The sequence below is a fragment of the Dufourea novaeangliae genome, unplaced genomic scaffold, assembly GCF_001272555.1.
Source record: "Dufourea novaeangliae isolate 0120121106 unplaced genomic scaffold, ASM127255v1 scaffold16, whole genome shotgun sequence".
Taxonomy (NCBI): Eukaryota; Metazoa; Arthropoda; class Insecta; order Hymenoptera; family Halictidae; genus Dufourea; species Dufourea novaeangliae.
Genome location: NW_015373891.1, coordinates 524,814 through 541,580, shown reverse-complemented (window position 1 = coordinate 541,580; position 16,767 = coordinate 524,814). Strand labels below are relative to the sequence as shown.

Below are 16,767 nucleotides of genomic sequence, written 5' to 3'. Positions count from 1 at the left end.
GTGGTTAAAAAAAAAAAAAAAAAAAAAAAAAAGAAAAGCGCTGTTTTGTGAAATACAATTTGTGGCGCGCGGCAGCGATGATTCTGATTGGAAACGTAAAAGGATGGATGGATGCGAAAGGAAAAAGGGGCATTGTTCGATCTGACGGATTTTTATTTTTTGGCCGATCCAGTGTGACAAGGGGAAAAGAAAGATAGCGATGATGGTAGAAGTAAAAAGAGAATGGAATCGTCAGATGTGGATTACTTCTACTTCGAGGAAGATTCCGTCGGTTTTTTGTATCAGCTTTTAATTGTAACGGCGGCGAATGGAATAGGGGAGGTTCGTTCGCGCGTCCGTTGTAGCATGTACAGATAGAGACTGAAGAGATGTGTGTATTAAGATATAGATACTATAAATATATATATATACATATATATATGTATAAGATGAATTAGATTGAAACATAGATAGAGATAAGGTACAGTTTGTATAAAGAAAAGAATTGACACGCAGATACAATGGCATATCTAAATCTGCTTTTCCTGAAAAGTGATTTCCACAAGTAAATTCATCGGATTTTGGACCAGAGTATGCAACTTATAATTAGTAACAAGTCGCGAGAGTCATTTATCTCTCTCGCTCTCTTTCTCTCCTCGTTCTATTTTCGTTTTAAGTTCCGAAACGTGTAGACGGCGCCGAAGATTAATTGATTTCACGGAACGGCCTAAGTAAAGTTTTTGTACTCGAAGTATTATTCAAATATTTTAGTTTTACGATTTCAACCGGCGTTTAAGTGATCGTCCGAATTACATGATTTTTGCTCCTATATATATATATACATATTTTATTAAACAATAACTGGATTGATTTCGACACCAATATTCGATCTGTTGTTTTCTTTTCTTTTTTTTTTCTTTCTTTTTTTTATACATAAACGCCAAACTTTTATCGAATATTTTTAACGTCCAACGCGACGCGGCAGCGCATTCCCGCGGCGTAGCATAATCGAATGCTGACTTGTTTACTTTGTACGTTAAAGTATTACGAGAGATCGTTGTGTCTATAAACGATAAACTAATATCCGTAATAAATTTTATAAATGTCCGTAAGCATTACGAATATGGATCTCATTCTCTATTAAAACGAGCACTCGATAGGGACAAATGTACATCGCCCTGTCGTCGATGTAAAATGAAAAAAAAAAAGAAGCCATTAGACTTTGTGTGATTCGATGTTGACTCTGGTACAAAACCATGCTTCGTATGATAGTCGATAAATCGATCTTCTAGTTACTTTTTAATGTGATTGTTGAACTGAGTTTTTTTTTTTTTTTTTTAAATAAATGAAAAGTACCACGATTCGTTTTTACCGTTCTGGTGCAAATGTGTTATGTGCGTGTCTCTGTCTCAGCTCGTGGTGTAGATCCTTTGCACGGCGGTGCAAAGGGTGCGTTTTTGTGTATAGAGATGGAAGAAAGGAGATACGAAAACTTTTATCATAGATCGATCGGCGAAAAGAGCCAGGCGACGCGGGAAACTTTATATAAATAAAAATTGTTAATGAAAATGAAGGAAGTGTCGGGGGTCATTGGAGTGTAGCTTCCATTGCAAAACTTTAAACTCGACGAATACGTGTTACGTGTTGGAACGGCACAGTTGTTTGTTTTAAAGAAATTCATCCGTGGCCGGAACATACGAACATTTTGAGAGTCACGTGTTAAAATCGCCGACAGTGTGTTTTCATGGATGCTCTGTCATCGACACAGACTTTGTCCATGGAACAATATCGATGGATATGCATATATATATATATACGTTCGTATAACATATTAATATTCACTTACGTTTGGGTCAAAGTCTGCCTCGACGAAGCAGGATTGAAAATATCAGATGATTTCATAAGTCTACGTTTTCATTCGGATGAGTGAATCTTGTCCATGGAACCTTTGAATTGATTTGTTGACACGACTGTTTGTAAAAGTCAGTTTATCTTTGAACAACTGGTTCAGATTTTCTGTGCAGCTTAGTGAGGGTTAAATGTATCGGTGTGATAAGAATGTAGAAATAAAAGGAGCTATATTTTCTATGTTATTAATAATGTTATTAATATAAAGTATATTATTTGCAATTATTTATGTAATTGAAAGTGTATTATTTGTGATTATTTATATAATTGCAAGTGTATATTTATTGTTATATAACAATATACAGTGGCAGAAGTGAATTGCACCACTAATAGTCTGTTCGAATACAATTGATAATATAGAAGAAACAGGTCTTTTTACTGCTGAATTCTTGCTGTGAGAATACTTTTGTACTTTTGTCCCTCTGTGTAATTCCAAATTGCTACGTGCAAGTTTTTTTACTGGAATATACAGGGTGTATCATAACATATTCTTTAAAAGATAATTTAACCGTGTCTTTGTTTATATACACTGTTTCTGCGTTACGTCCTTTTTTGTGCTTCACTAATTTTTCACGACTAGAGCGCGGATTTTCATACAGTCACATCTGTTTGAGGTAATTTGCTCGAACAGAATTTAAATAGAAATTCATTTCTCCTTTTAAGGATTTTATTCACTTGTCAAATAAAATAACATCAATGATTTTGAAATTTTATATTATACAATGTAATAAATATGATTCCATTATTATATTTCATGCAGGTAAGCCTGTTATAAAAAATATTTAATCCACATTCTAATCAGGACTTACGAAATTACCTGAAATCTGTCGGTTCTTTTGGCACGTTCGGTAAAATTTGTTGGCAAGAAAAGAAAAACCAGGTAACAATTACGAATTGAGAATTCTGTTAATGAAATCACTGACGGCCAGTAGAAAGATATGGATCGCTCGATCAATCGGTTAACAGAATTCACTGTAATTCGTTAGAAATCATCCAAGTATGTTTCGTGTCACGGTTAAAGCAGACTGCGTGTCGAGAAGCATCGATGAGACATTATGTGTACACATATATTTTTGTACAGGACACACTGGGGCTCGATGATCCATTCGATTGTCCGGCCGTAATATACGCGGGAACACAGTGAATTTCTAACGATAGTGTTTCCGCTGTCCGATTAGACAAATGACGAGTTTCATGTTTCCTTTTCGTAATAAACGTATAGATGTGTGTGTATTCGGTGTACCAATGAGTGATCCACTGTTTCTTGACGAAATCATCATTCGTTTTTATAAAACCTGAGTTTTTACACATTAGCGATGAGTAACCTATAGCCCCCAAATTATTCACCTATAACCTCCCAATTATTCGCCTAGGGCCTCTAAATTATTCATCTATGACCCACAATAAAAAGTTCTACCTGGAAAATTAACAATTTTCAAATTAATATATTAGGTATTTCAAGGTTACAATTGCAGCAGTATGTTGGTTTTCGCTAAAATTACGAAGACCAGGTTTGATTATTCGGTTTTCAATTTTGGACTCCCTGAAAAAAAATGATTGCTCATCACTGGTCAATACAGTAATTCCTCGATGAATGCGACACGGTGTTATTTCCGTCACTGGAGGGTTCCCCTCTGGAACAAATCAAAACAAAGTAAACAGAAGCTAAGCAGAGGCTCGACTTCGTGCAAAAAAAAAATGTATAAAGAGTTAAAAACCTATCCGCCTTGCTACGAATGTTTCGAAGCGGACTCGAGTTCGTCGCACTCATCGAGACATTACTGTACTGTTCAATTTACATCCATATCTATTTTCCAATGTCCTAAATTATGGTTACTCAGCAAAAGATCGGGAAGATATTTCGAATTTTCGATTTACTCCCTTACAATTAACAAGAACGATGAATTACTTGTTGGTACACGTAATATTATTGGTTACGCGTATTTTATACAAGGTACTTAGAATTATTTTGTAATTAAGCGATCTGTAAAACACGAAAAAAAAAAAAGAATGGTGGGAGGGCATGGAAAGGTGGCATCCACGAGGCACACTATCATTAAAAATCCATTGTGACGAACACAGCTCGAGGGAAGATCGGGTCTGCGTGATCGCTTATGGCTGTCGCTGTTCGCAGGATGGACATACTCGAACATTGTACTTTATCGTGAAACACGACACATTCAGTGCACTATATTTAATACAGTAGGACTTCGTTCATTCGGATACGTTGAGTGATAAGGTGATTAGAATAAGTCGATATTTCGGATAACACAAGGGGTCATTGGTTCTTTTCTCCACCAACATTGTTGATTCGTTTGATAAGAATCGGTGCACTTCAGTTTCTTATAATGAATATTTCGAGTGGAAGAAAAAGTATGTAACGATGAAAAACATATTGTTTGAGAACGAAACGCGATAGAGGATGTAGTACCGTTACGAAAATATTTAGGACAGAGTACAAGAATTCAAAATATTATTTTGAAACAGCTGCTGTGAGGAAATATTTTTTTTTGTTCATTGTATGTTTGATTCCTTCGACGTTCTGCAATGATTACGTGTTCTAACACTTTGACTGCCACGTCACCCACATGGGGGTGACACGAATTTTAATTCGGAACTGAAACATTTTATGGTTGAGTATTCAGTGGATCTACTTTAATTCTTTTGGTTCTGTTTTGACACTGTTTTAATTCGTAAATGCAACATGGAAATCCCTTGAAGGCAATATTTACTTAAAATTATATATTATCGTAATTTAAAATCTTGCGATTAAAATTGTTCATATAAGAAGGGTTAATTAATACCTATCTAACCCTAGAAGGTTAAAAAGAATTACTATTGTGGTAAATGTAGATTCATAAGTTTCAGTTTCATTAAAAAAGATTGTACGTTCGATTTTATTTATAGGTCGATTGTCTGGCAGTTAACGTGTTAACGCGATTAAATTCACAAATACTTTGTGAAACAATAATTTCTCACTAGTAGACCAATATTTAGTTAATTTAAAGATTTCACAATTGTAACATTCTGTTTGTTTCTAACGTTAATTTGTAGTATTCTGCTTTGGCTATGGTCCAGGCCATTTCAAACCTGCCTACAATTATTTAATCCCCTTTCACTGATAAACAAAGCTTATAGAGATCTTGTGCAATCCAAGTGCACGATAACAAGAATTCATCCATATGATTGATATATTTTTTATCCAAGAGAAATTCGTATAAACGAAGTTCTACTGTAACTGACCGTCTAATTTGAAGATATGAAGGCAAGTGCCTATACGCGTCCCCCGAGGTGTTCCATTAATCCTCAAACTGCGGATGTTATCGTGCTCAGAACAATTAAAAAAACAAAGAACAATGTAACAAGATTTCCCTGACCAAGATTTCAATAAGAATCGTTAACTTTGTAAAAAAAAGAAATTCATAATGATTGTAGAAATTCTTCGTAAGACGGTTGCACAAACATCCGCAGTCTACCCAATAATCATCGCATGAGAATCATCCGTTGCGTTAGACTTCCCGATAATAGGCGGAAAGCGGTCTAGTATTAACTTTGATCTTTGCCGGTCAAACGGTTCGCTGGATCCGGACGCCGTACTGTGTATTATTAAAGAAAAAAAAAAATGTATTATATATGCACTTCGACCAAACCGTTCACTCTCATTTCGTAAAACGAACGTCGCGATTAGAGCGGCCATTGGAAATATTCGCGTGGCGAAGCTTTACGCGATCGATACGTTCGATGTTGATCGTTTTAGCTACATTGTATCGTTTAAAAAGCAAAGTTATAGGTAGTTATTGTTTCGTTTTTGGTTTATTTAGTAAGGACTTCCGTTGCAGCTCCTGACTTGTGATATGGATAGAAATCGTTTTATTAAATTTCGTTTCACTGATCGCGGTATTTTGTCGATCCAACATGGCGCGTATTGTTTCGCGGTTAGAGTCTGATCGAGTTCGTATTGCGTTGGTTTAATTTTGTTCGACGTAACCGTGTGACGATTACTTACGGGGAACAAGTTTTTTTAGTCGAAATGAGTTACTTAATTTCTGGTACGAGGTCTGGTAATCATTGGACTGTGGGTGTTTATGAGTTCACAGCACTAACACGTGTGCAAAATATGGCGGATAAGAGCTTTTTCAATTTAGATTTCTGAAAAATACATATGCACTATGAAAATAGAAGATCGCATAAACATCCGCAGTCCAGTCCAATAATATCAATACGTTGTCTTCTTTTTCAGTATAATTTTCCTCGTTATTTCCACGCGATTTCGGAGAAAATTCGTGCAGAATCGTTCGCGAGAAACTGAACGCACTTTTAGTTATTCCAAGGTTCGCCTCGCAGAAAGATCCCTGAAATTCCACCAAAAATTTGTATTAGTCGGTAGAATATCGTCGAAGATTTCGTACTTTTACATTCTCGTTCGTTCGTGTTCCCATCTCATTTCCTTCGCTTCTGTGTTATTTTTTTTTTTTTTTTCGTCGAATCTAGTTCGAGGTTGTGTCACTAACGCGAAAAAAAATCTTTTTCGCCCGTGATCGTCGTATCGCGTGAAATCTAATTATTTCGCTGTACGACGTTCCGGATATAATATAGTTTTAGTTTTCCTTCACACCGCGTATCATTGTAGACGGACGAATATTTATGAACGGATAAATGTAATTTAAGGCTAAGTAGCGTTAACGTAGCCCTTATTTGTAAGATTATATCACTTTGATTTTCTCGATACAAAATATATTCAATGTATATGTGTACATGTACATTCAGTACTGTGACAGAGGTTGCGCTGTTCTTTTAACGTTCACCTGTGTTCTTTTTCTGAACGACAATTCTCATCTTTCAAGTCATTCTCCACGAATTCTTCTATTCAAGCTTTTACGTGTTCCAATTAATTCTTTTGTACAAAAAAAAAAGGAAAATCAATTTCAATTCGAAGTGCCCGCCATTTTGCACGAAATACAGTGGGCGATCAAAATTATTAGAGTAACCTGTATAAGTTCACGATTTTACTTGTATTTTTTATAATTACATAAGTTAAGTTTAATTTTTTGGTGTATTTTTAATGGATAGTCGTTTATTACAAATTATCCAATATAAAAACCTTGATATTGTAATTTTATTTGTGCATAACACAAACAAATATTGACTTTAATAATTTGGTCATCCACTGTAAGTAAGTACATTTGAAAATGGGCTATGACAAAGATTTATTCAACTATTTCAAAGATATTTCACTGTGTTCCACTTTAAACAGATGGTATGGCAATTAAATAGTACTAAAAAAAAAACTACCCCATTTTCTCGAGCATCATATTCGGTTCCGAATAAACCAAAAAATTTGGATCTGATGAAAGTTTTGTCCTTTGTTGTATTTTACAGACCCCTACAGGCTACAAATGCATAAAATCCGCAGTCTAGTTATAACATAGACTCCAAAAACACAGTGATTTCGTATTTTTCAAACCTAATTTGTCTTTGAATTTTCAGACACAAATGTGCATTAAATAGACTTTTTCCAAAATGTTGTACGTCAAAATAATTTCATTCTAACGGCGAGGAATGGATTCTGGATTGTCAGGGTGCCAGGTGGATTGGCGCGGAGGGGCGTCAGGGAAATCCTTCCAGAAAACCGAGGAGTTCTGACAAGTCGATCCCCGTTGGCTGGTCTCCCGTGATGTAACATCACTTAAAAGGGGTCGATGCCCGTGGAGGCGTGTTCCGTGTGACCGACGGGAGAGATAGAATGTCAATAAAGAGCGGCGGAACACGAAAGTTGGGGGAGACGTGAATTTCTCTCGTTTATACATGACGCAGGGAACGGGAAGTCGGCCGAGAGCCGGATCAGACGAAGATCCGCGGTGTTTGGGTAGGACAGGGCTTTCGGCGAAAAGGAAACTGACATTTCGGGGGATAAAAAGAAATTGTAACGCGTGAGTGACGTGAGTCTTGAAGCCTGAAGGGACAACAGCTATACAAATCGTAATATCTTCAATATTGATTTTTAGGTTTCAATCTTTCCGTGTAGTTGTATTTTATAGAGAATCCCTTTTTTTTGGCTTTTTATATTTTTTTATTTAAACTGTCTTACCAGGTTATTAACACTTCGAGTCCATCGGGGGGAATAAAAGTCCCTAGTCCTAAGTTTGACCTGAACTATGATTTTTGAAAACATTTCCACTTTAAAGTCCTTTTTCATTAGTTTAATTTATTTTTTTAAAATGATCAGAAGATCTGCAGTGTTTGGATACTCAGCGAGTACTAAATGCATCTAAATTCTTAGACCCTTTTCCTTGAACACCCTGTATAAATTGAAATCATTCTGCAATTCTATACAGTTTTTAAAAAATATCGTCAAACATATATTCACTTCCACTGAAGATTCGTATGTCATATTATAAGTGCACAAAACCCTGCGCTGTTTATCAGTTTCGAAGACTTTTAATCGGAGGAAGAATGATTCATAAAATGCAGTCGAAATGTCTGTTTTAACGCAACCGACTCGATACACCTAAAATACACGATGCGAATCGCGCGTATGTATGTATCTGTTCGGCCACACCAGCGAGACGCATTTCGACATCGGATCAAACATGGAAAGCAGACTCTGTTTCGCATCGGACAACCCGAGCATATGACTCACAGCTAAAAATTTTTGTTTTCTTTTCATTCTCGATGTATGCACAGCACCGTCGTGTACGGAAAAAAAATGATTCACCGCCGCGGGATTTCGTTGTTCGCTGGTTTCCGCGAGAATGAACCGCCCGGACGACGAGAGACTCATTCATATCTTCCCTCCTCATTTACATTTACATAAATGAATCTTCCTTCACCTTCTCCGTTTGCACGTTTTTCGATTACTCACTACATTATACTGTACAATCGCGGCTTAATTCGTCTTCTGTTCATCTCGAATTTATTAAACTATTGTCTCTTCAACACCTCTTTGTCCTTCGTTTCCGTTCGCCATATTTAAGTAATCGCGTTCGAAGCGAAACCGCGACGGTTATCCGTGCACGATAAATAGTCATGGGAACGGTAAAGAGGCGTGGTTATAAAAATAAATTTAATAAAAATAAAGATTTTCCGTTCGGTCGAATACGGAGCTTTCGTGTTTTATTCGTTTTTAATATTTGTTTTGGAGAAAATGGCGTCCTGACGAGTAGATCAGATAAGAAACGATATCTTTGTTCTGGTTAATGAAATTTATTTCGTAAATGATCATGTGTAAAAGTTATCGATTACGATCATTTCTTCATTCAAGTTTGACGGTTTTTAGAATTGTTCAGTACTTTATTTTATTACTTTGAGGTTATTTTACATTTCACCTTGGTGATTGTCAACGAATGATCATGAATTTTTTCTCCCTTATATGGTTCTTATCGCAGAGGAAATTAGATCAATTGAAAAATTTTTGGCATTTTTTTTTTAAAAGTGTATCTTGTACGGATGGGCAAATATTTATGAACAGTAGATGTATGTTAATATATTTTAAATGGAAAAATTATTGTTGTGTAATCAAATATTTATAACTTGAGTTTCATACTTTCCGTGTATTGTTTACTTGTTTGCTTTTTTTTATGTGTCGAAAGAGGTTGGGCTTGTAGAGGGTTAAGGAAAATTACGTCGGAAACAGTTAAATCCGATGAAACCAGTTATCTTCGTTTACGGTAACTGGCTTTATTCCGCGGATGATCGTGCACACAATTTCCTGTACACGGAAGTCTGCAATATTTCACTCTGTGTACTGCAATTTTATGGTGCAAGGCACTCGTATAATATTTCTGTCACGCGCGCGCAAACGGCTTTAGAAGCAATGCGACCCGCATCATAAACATATTTCTTTTGTTCATTATTTAATGTCAGTTAAATGTATTTCATTCGAATCTTCGATAATGTAAAATAACTTTCAGAAATATGTGATCTGTTTTTAATTCTCATTCTCTGTTTGATTGGTCTCGAGAGGGATGTTTAAACTTGTAGGAATTTTTACTGTGTATAAGCTTTTTTTTTTATTATACTGTGTATAAGCTGTTAAGTTTCGTTTTTATGGTTATTGTTTTATAGAGACTGTTTTGTTTTATTTGACCACACTCAAGGTGTCCTTAGGATTATGAACCATCAACGTCGACAGCTGGGTCAATCGTGACCCACAATATGATATCGATTGCTGTACATACAGTCACTATTATAGATTTTACACATTTAACTAATATTAAAGTCAGTTTTAATCACTATAAACTATGTTCGTGTAAACCGTGATTAATATACTTCAAATTAGGATGCACTCAACTGAGGAATTGTATTTGTTGAAAAAAGTAAAAATATCTTCTGTCCAATTACAATATATTTATTAACCCTCGTACACCGTTTGGACCAGTTTACCAAGAAATCGAATTACAAATTTTAATTATGCTTTAGATTATAAAGGTTCATAAATTAATTTAACGTCAGTACTTAACGTATATTGCAATCTACTAATAGGTGAACATACTTCTCCGATTCGTGTTTCAACTTTGGTTCAATTTAATTTAAGCGGTAGTAAGTAATGGATATTCGAATGGTGCATGAGGGAAAAGTTTTTTGTAGCTTGTATGAAACTTGGATTTATTAAATGGAGTAGTCTGGAAGGATAAGTTGAAGGGTAGTTTATGGTGCTTCTTCGAATAACTAGGTTTCGTGATGGGTTACATGAGATCATCCACAGAGAGCCTTCTGTTCAGCCCAACGTGAGTCGAACATGACAACTTCCGCCCTCAGGTTCTGAAAAGTGGAACGCTGTGACAGTCGGCTAGGGAACAGCTCCAAATAATGGAACCTTTTGTTCCGTCCTATTGTAACGGATTCGACGAAACGTGAAACGTTCACAACAATCTTGATACATACAAATTCGACAACATTCAATAGAAAATTCAATATTTCATTTTACACAAACATTAATTCTTTTTTCTGTTCGGTATTAAATACATTCATAGCTAATTTACAGAAAACTGTAAACTAAAATGTTGTGTATATTCAAACAGTGATTATAATTAGACTATCATACATTCATCAAATATATAAGTGATTACAACGGAACAACAGAAAAATTGAACCGAGACTAACAGAGTAGTTCCTTTACTTTATCTTTGACTTTCTTTGTCTTTATTCCATTCTTTTAGATTAAAGAATCCTGTAATTAGAGAAATCAATATGTCATTGGTTCTGATTTTCGAAAATTTGCATAAGCATCCATAATCTAAAAAAATCGGTTACAGTTTCTGTTACGTCTAAAAAATTAACCTATAAAAATTCAAATTCGCACGAGCAATTCGTACAGTCTAGCCGTAACGGTGACACCGGCGTCGGCTAGCGGATAAAATCGCAATCTCTCCGGTTCAAAATGTACACCTCGCGATACATACATTCGAAAACACGTCTCGCCACTCAGAGTGCTCGACTTCAAAACACGGGGCATAAAAACGAGAGTAAATACGATAAAAAAAATTCGTGAGCCGAGGCAGATAAGCCCCGACGGACTTGTAATTTCGACGACGATCGTCCTCCCCAGGTGTGTTTCCGACGAGCCGCCACCGCAGTGACCTGACAGACCTGTCCCAAGGTGTCAAAGACGGCGGTCCCTTCGTGGCCGTTCGGCCGTTTCCGTGTTCGCTCGGCGTGGCTGGCGCGCGCTCCCGTATGCCGTATGATGCACGGCGCTTCAGTGTTCGTTGCGACTCCGTGATAGAGGGACGTGTTCCCTGCGGTGTCTGGCTTGCTCGTGACCGCGTCGTAACCAGAAAACGCGCACGCGAAGTGAGAGAACGCCCCTAGTAAGCCCGTTTGAATAAAACAATTTGCGTGTACTATTCGGTGGAGAATTTACCGACTCGTGTCCACGAGGACTTGACCGATTATTTTGTGCCCCCGCGCATCCGTACCACGGGGACACAGAGGAGGCAAGGAGCCGAAGGGAGAGGACCAGACGCACACGGAGAGGAAGCCAGAAGGGCCACCGCGCAAGAACTGCGGAGAAAGACGAAAGGATTATATATTCGAGCGCAACATGGCCACTGCGATCGACGACCGGCAGGAGTTGCTGGAGCAATTTCAGGCTGTGAGTCCTTCTTGACTTTTTAACTTCCTCGATTTCAGTTCGTGGCCGACGACGTTTGACAGGAACACGCCGTATAAGACCATCTCGTTACTATGGTTTTGCATCGATGTTGCACGCGGCCGTGATACGCGCTACCCCCGGCTTCTTATCGATCGCCGGTTTTATCAGCATGCTTTCGTGGAAACCCACCCTCGTGGAGACTACGCTGGGTGTCGCCGCCCTGCAGTCAGTTTACTCGTTTTTCTTTTTTTATGCCAAGCCTTTTCTGACGACGTTGCTACTCTACCCGTACAATATACAATCGCGTGTACCTTGGCCAAGTGGCCGTTGATTGCGGGTGATTTGTGGACCCGGTTTGACGCGTTTTGAAATTCTTTCGGTTAACCTCTTCACTACGAGAGTCTGGATAAGTGGACTTTTGCTCGGTGCGTAATCAGTAAAGGTTTTACGTACGCTGTTCAGGGTAAAAAAAATACGAGATGGTTTTTGAGGTGTGCACACGGTATGATAAACTAGTTGATGCATCCGCAACGACGCGTTGTCAGTTAGACGGAAGCTTTTTAGGGCGGTGTTTTTGACTAGTTTAAGCTTGTTCGCGCTGTCAATTTAAAAAAGATTGGAGAAACGTGGGAACATACAATTGTCAGGGAACGTGGAAAATTGAGTGTTTAATACTTTATTTAATCTCTTATGAGATTTAAACTTTTTGTCTTTGTCGATTCATTGTGGATACAAAATACAAATTTTCGTTGTCTCCATTGGATATTCATGAAACCTTCACGAATAGATTTTTTTCGAATTCAGTTCTCAATGACACGTAACACTGACTGTACGTATTAAGCATTTCTAAGGGTATTTGCGTTAAAGCACGAAACTGTAGCTCCAATATCCGTATACGCGTAGAGTGTTTGGCATTCGTGGCGAATATTGTTCCGACTCGAGCCGGTAAACACACGCACATAGCAGACTGTATGTGTGTACGACACAATCGACAGGATGGAGTGGACTAGCGAGGTTGTTTTCCTTCTTTTTGTATCATTTCAAGCTGAGCTATCTGTATGGAGTTTTTCCGGCAGATAATCCTGCAAATAGCAAAAGAAATTCAAGAAGAATTTAATTTTTATTTCTTTTTTTTCATCCCTAGCAAACAGCCATTGATCACGTTTGCAATCCGGGGAAATATTTTTTATGTACAAAAGATAAGTAAAAAATTATAATACAGTTTTTTATGTTTTTTTTTATTTGAACTATTTTGGAGTGTAGGTGATATTGGTAGATAGGTTTCTCTGAAATTCCGGGATTTTGACATTCAATCTGGATTCTGTACAGCAACTTCAATTCCTGGACGGTTGGTAACCCTATTGACAATCCTCTTATGAAAATATATACCTGAAGAATGTGAAAATAAAAATTTTTTTAAGGTGTTGGTTCCATTAGTAGGGATAGGCTGTGTACCTGGGAGCTGGTTCGAAATAAGAAAATGTAAATTTTAATTTCCTCCATTGTCCAATTTCTAACCATAAAGAGCTCCGAATAACATCTACCACCTATAGACGCTTTTCACTTCAGCTCTAAGAGATTAACGAAGCAGCCATTTGTTCCGTGTGATTTATAGACCCGTCCGACGTGATTCGCGATCCTTTCGATTAAACTATGCAGTGTACGAATGAATCAGCGAAGGTCCCCGCCGCGAGTATCACCGTTCGATACGTGAATCATCGTCGGTAATTCGCTCGAGGGAAAAAAAAAATTGCGATCGTAATACGGACGGCTCGGTCGTCAACGTATTACCGTCACCGTCGACGTTAAACGTCAACATTTCGAATCGATCGAGCACGTATCACTCTCGATATTGAATGTCGTGACCCGGTCGCTTTTCACTTCTGCTCTACGTATGTTTACGCACGTGTGGCCACACCACACTCGCCCGTAAGTTCCCCCCCGTGGAAACGTAACAGTCGCCGTTCCGTGGTCTCGCGTGCTTGTCGAACAACTCTAGTAAAAACGGTCCATTAACCGTTACAATATGTCGCGAATTAGACGTTATCTGTCGCCACAATTGCCCGAGTTATACGGACAAGAGGTTCGTTTAGAATATTCTGAACCTCATGGGACCTATACCTAAGCCAGACGTATAACACCTGTTATAGGGAAAAGCCAACCGGTTGTGTCGGCTGTTTCGACCGGTCCTAACCTAAAATAACACTGTTCTCAATTCAGAACCGAAGATATCTATACTCGATATTTAATTTCGAGTTACGAGGAAAAAATTTCCGTATGGTATTGTGGATATACGTGAATGACTATACTTGGTACCTAATTCAAATTTATGGGATAAAAGATCTTCGTGTAATATTAGTATTACCTGGTTCGAAATTAGAAGATTGAAGATTCCATGTAATATTTTCTGTGGGCCTTCAGGACTGTATCTATTGCCTAATAAGGACTTACAAGATAATAATTTCATGAGGGAACTAGTATTATTCTATCGCTTATATTATAGTGTCATTTATCAGGCAATTGCTGTACCGGCCCCTGGGATTCGTTTTCCTAACGGAACCGAAATTTCGGGCTTTAATTAGTACTGATAGGTGTCACTAAAACTTCGAGAATACCGTTATGCCAACATAAACTCAGCTCTCCAGGGACCATGTCGTCAATGATTCCGGAGCATTCCAGAAGGAACATTTTAAATTATGATTTTAAATTATGATTTAAAATGTTCTGAATTTCAAATATTTTCAAATATATAATTATTTATATAAATATAATTATTTCATAAATATTTTCAATAATAATTCAATATATGTATACAAATTTTTGGCAAAAAAGACCATGTTTTTTATGAAAAAAAGCCGACAGTTTAAAGGTTAATTGCATACCTCTGCACACAGAGAAGGCACGTGACGATCATGGCAGTCACGTGCTCGTGTTCACGAATACCTAAGTTCGCTTTAATTCCTTTTCACCGTAAATCGAACGATTTCCTTGTAGATATTTCACTCTGTAATCGTTAAGACCGTATACCGTTTTTCGTCCAAGCTCGTAACTACGGTGTCTCGTTGTCAGGTCGTTGTTTCTTGTTCTTCACGAGTTCGCTTTTCACGGTTGATTGACTAACCGTGCAGTCTCGTTTCGGAGAACGTTTTTTAAATCATCGATTCCCTGTTCGTTCGACAAGAGTTAATTTATCGTGGATACGAGAGTTTTGCAATGTTTTTGCAATATCGGAGATAGAGATTTTAGCGGTTATTTAACGAAGGAAACGTTTTTAATAAGCTTTGGCGATATCGAGGAATTGGTATCGAACCTTTGCAGGTTAACGATGTATCAGAGTATTGGAATGGGATATTTTGTTATTACCTTTTTTTCTCCGCAGTTAATCGTGATGAATTTATGAAAATTGATGTAGGAGCTCCTGGTTTTATTGTTTCTGATACTTTCAGGTTTAAACAAATAGTTTAAGGCGAGCGGTTAAGTTGCTAGAACATACCTGGAATATCCAAATTATCTTCAATGACCACAATTTATAATCCAACAAATTTTCATCGTGAAAATTTAACAAACTAATTTTGTTACTACAGTAACTATGTCTTAATGTTACATTAAGCTATCAAGGTCTGCTCCTTTTGTGTTGTACAGAAAGATTGTAGATTATCTTTGTAGATTATAAAAGAGACCGTAAAAACTAACGACTTAGAAGTTAATCTCACCTGTGTCAGTCAGAATTTACAATTTGTACAGAACACGAGGACTGGACGAGATTTAAAGGAATTATATTTAACCCGCTAATTGCGTCTGTCCGCTACAGTAGATGTCTACTTTATCACTTTCAACAACATCTGGACTATTTCTCGACGATCAGCATTACGAAACTTCTTTAAATGACCTCGAAACATTAAAAAACCATTATTATTGTTACTGCTAGTTGTACATTCATCGTGAGCAAATAAAAAAAAATATTTTTTAAATATTTGAAATAGTCTTCAAAAGACCATTGGTTCTTCATTGTATGAAAAAAATATTTTTTTACAAGATATTAAAAAGATACAGCATACATTATTACAGATTACAAGATATTAAAAGATGAGCGGGTTAACTCCTTGAGTTCAATTTCATCCAAATAAGATTCACGATTCACGAGTCACACGCTGTCTTTTCGGTATACCACATTCATTTCTGACGCAACCAGCGCGTTTAAGCCAGCAGGATACGAATTATAAGCAACGATGCGACGATGGTGCTCAGGAGTGCGAGATGAGAATCCCCTCGGAAACAATGACCTTGCTCAAGTACAAGGGAGATGGCGAAATTGCTCCCTTCCGCCGGCATTGTCGAGAAAGTCTTCAATTATCTTATTGATCGCGTTACTGGTGTGCGGAACGCGCAACCCCTTCCGACGTATCCCGCACGGAGCAGACGTGCCCGCCTGCGAAAACCGCACGCGGCCGAAAGGGCACGTTCGAGGGGACCACCCCTGAGCGACGCTCCGGGTGGCGTGTGGGCCCGCGATGCGACAGCTTTTAGCCTAATCGACGTTCCCTCGAATCCTGGAGGCGCACGAAATTTTCATTCGTGTGAAACGAGGTAGAAGGTATGGAAGAGATGGAGGTGTTAATTCGAAATGTTTATTCAGTGGAATTTACTTTATAGAGGGTGGAATCAGGGACTTCTACCGAAACGTAAAGTACCGGTATTTTCGGTTGAAACTTCGCCTTATATAATTCTACATAAGCCCTGCCCTTATAGAAATCGAAAAACCACCGGTATTTATTTCGGTTTATTCA

The 16,767-nt window shown here is 37.6% G+C and overlaps 1 protein-coding gene across 1 annotated transcript in view; it reads left to right on the top strand.

Annotated features, from left to right (window-relative positions):
• The first annotated feature begins 11,606 nt into the window (after positions 1 to 11,606).
• LOC107187949 (plastin-2) overlaps positions 11,607 to 16,767 on the top strand; it is a 47,855-nt gene continuing 42,694 nt past the window's right edge. Inside the window, exon 1 of the mRNA XM_015576161.1 lies at positions 11,607 to 11,980. Coding sequence (XP_015431647.1) covers positions 11,930 to 11,980 — 51 coding nt within the window. The 5' untranslated portion in view covers positions 11,607 to 11,929. The remainder of the gene's footprint in view (positions 11,981 to 16,767) is intronic.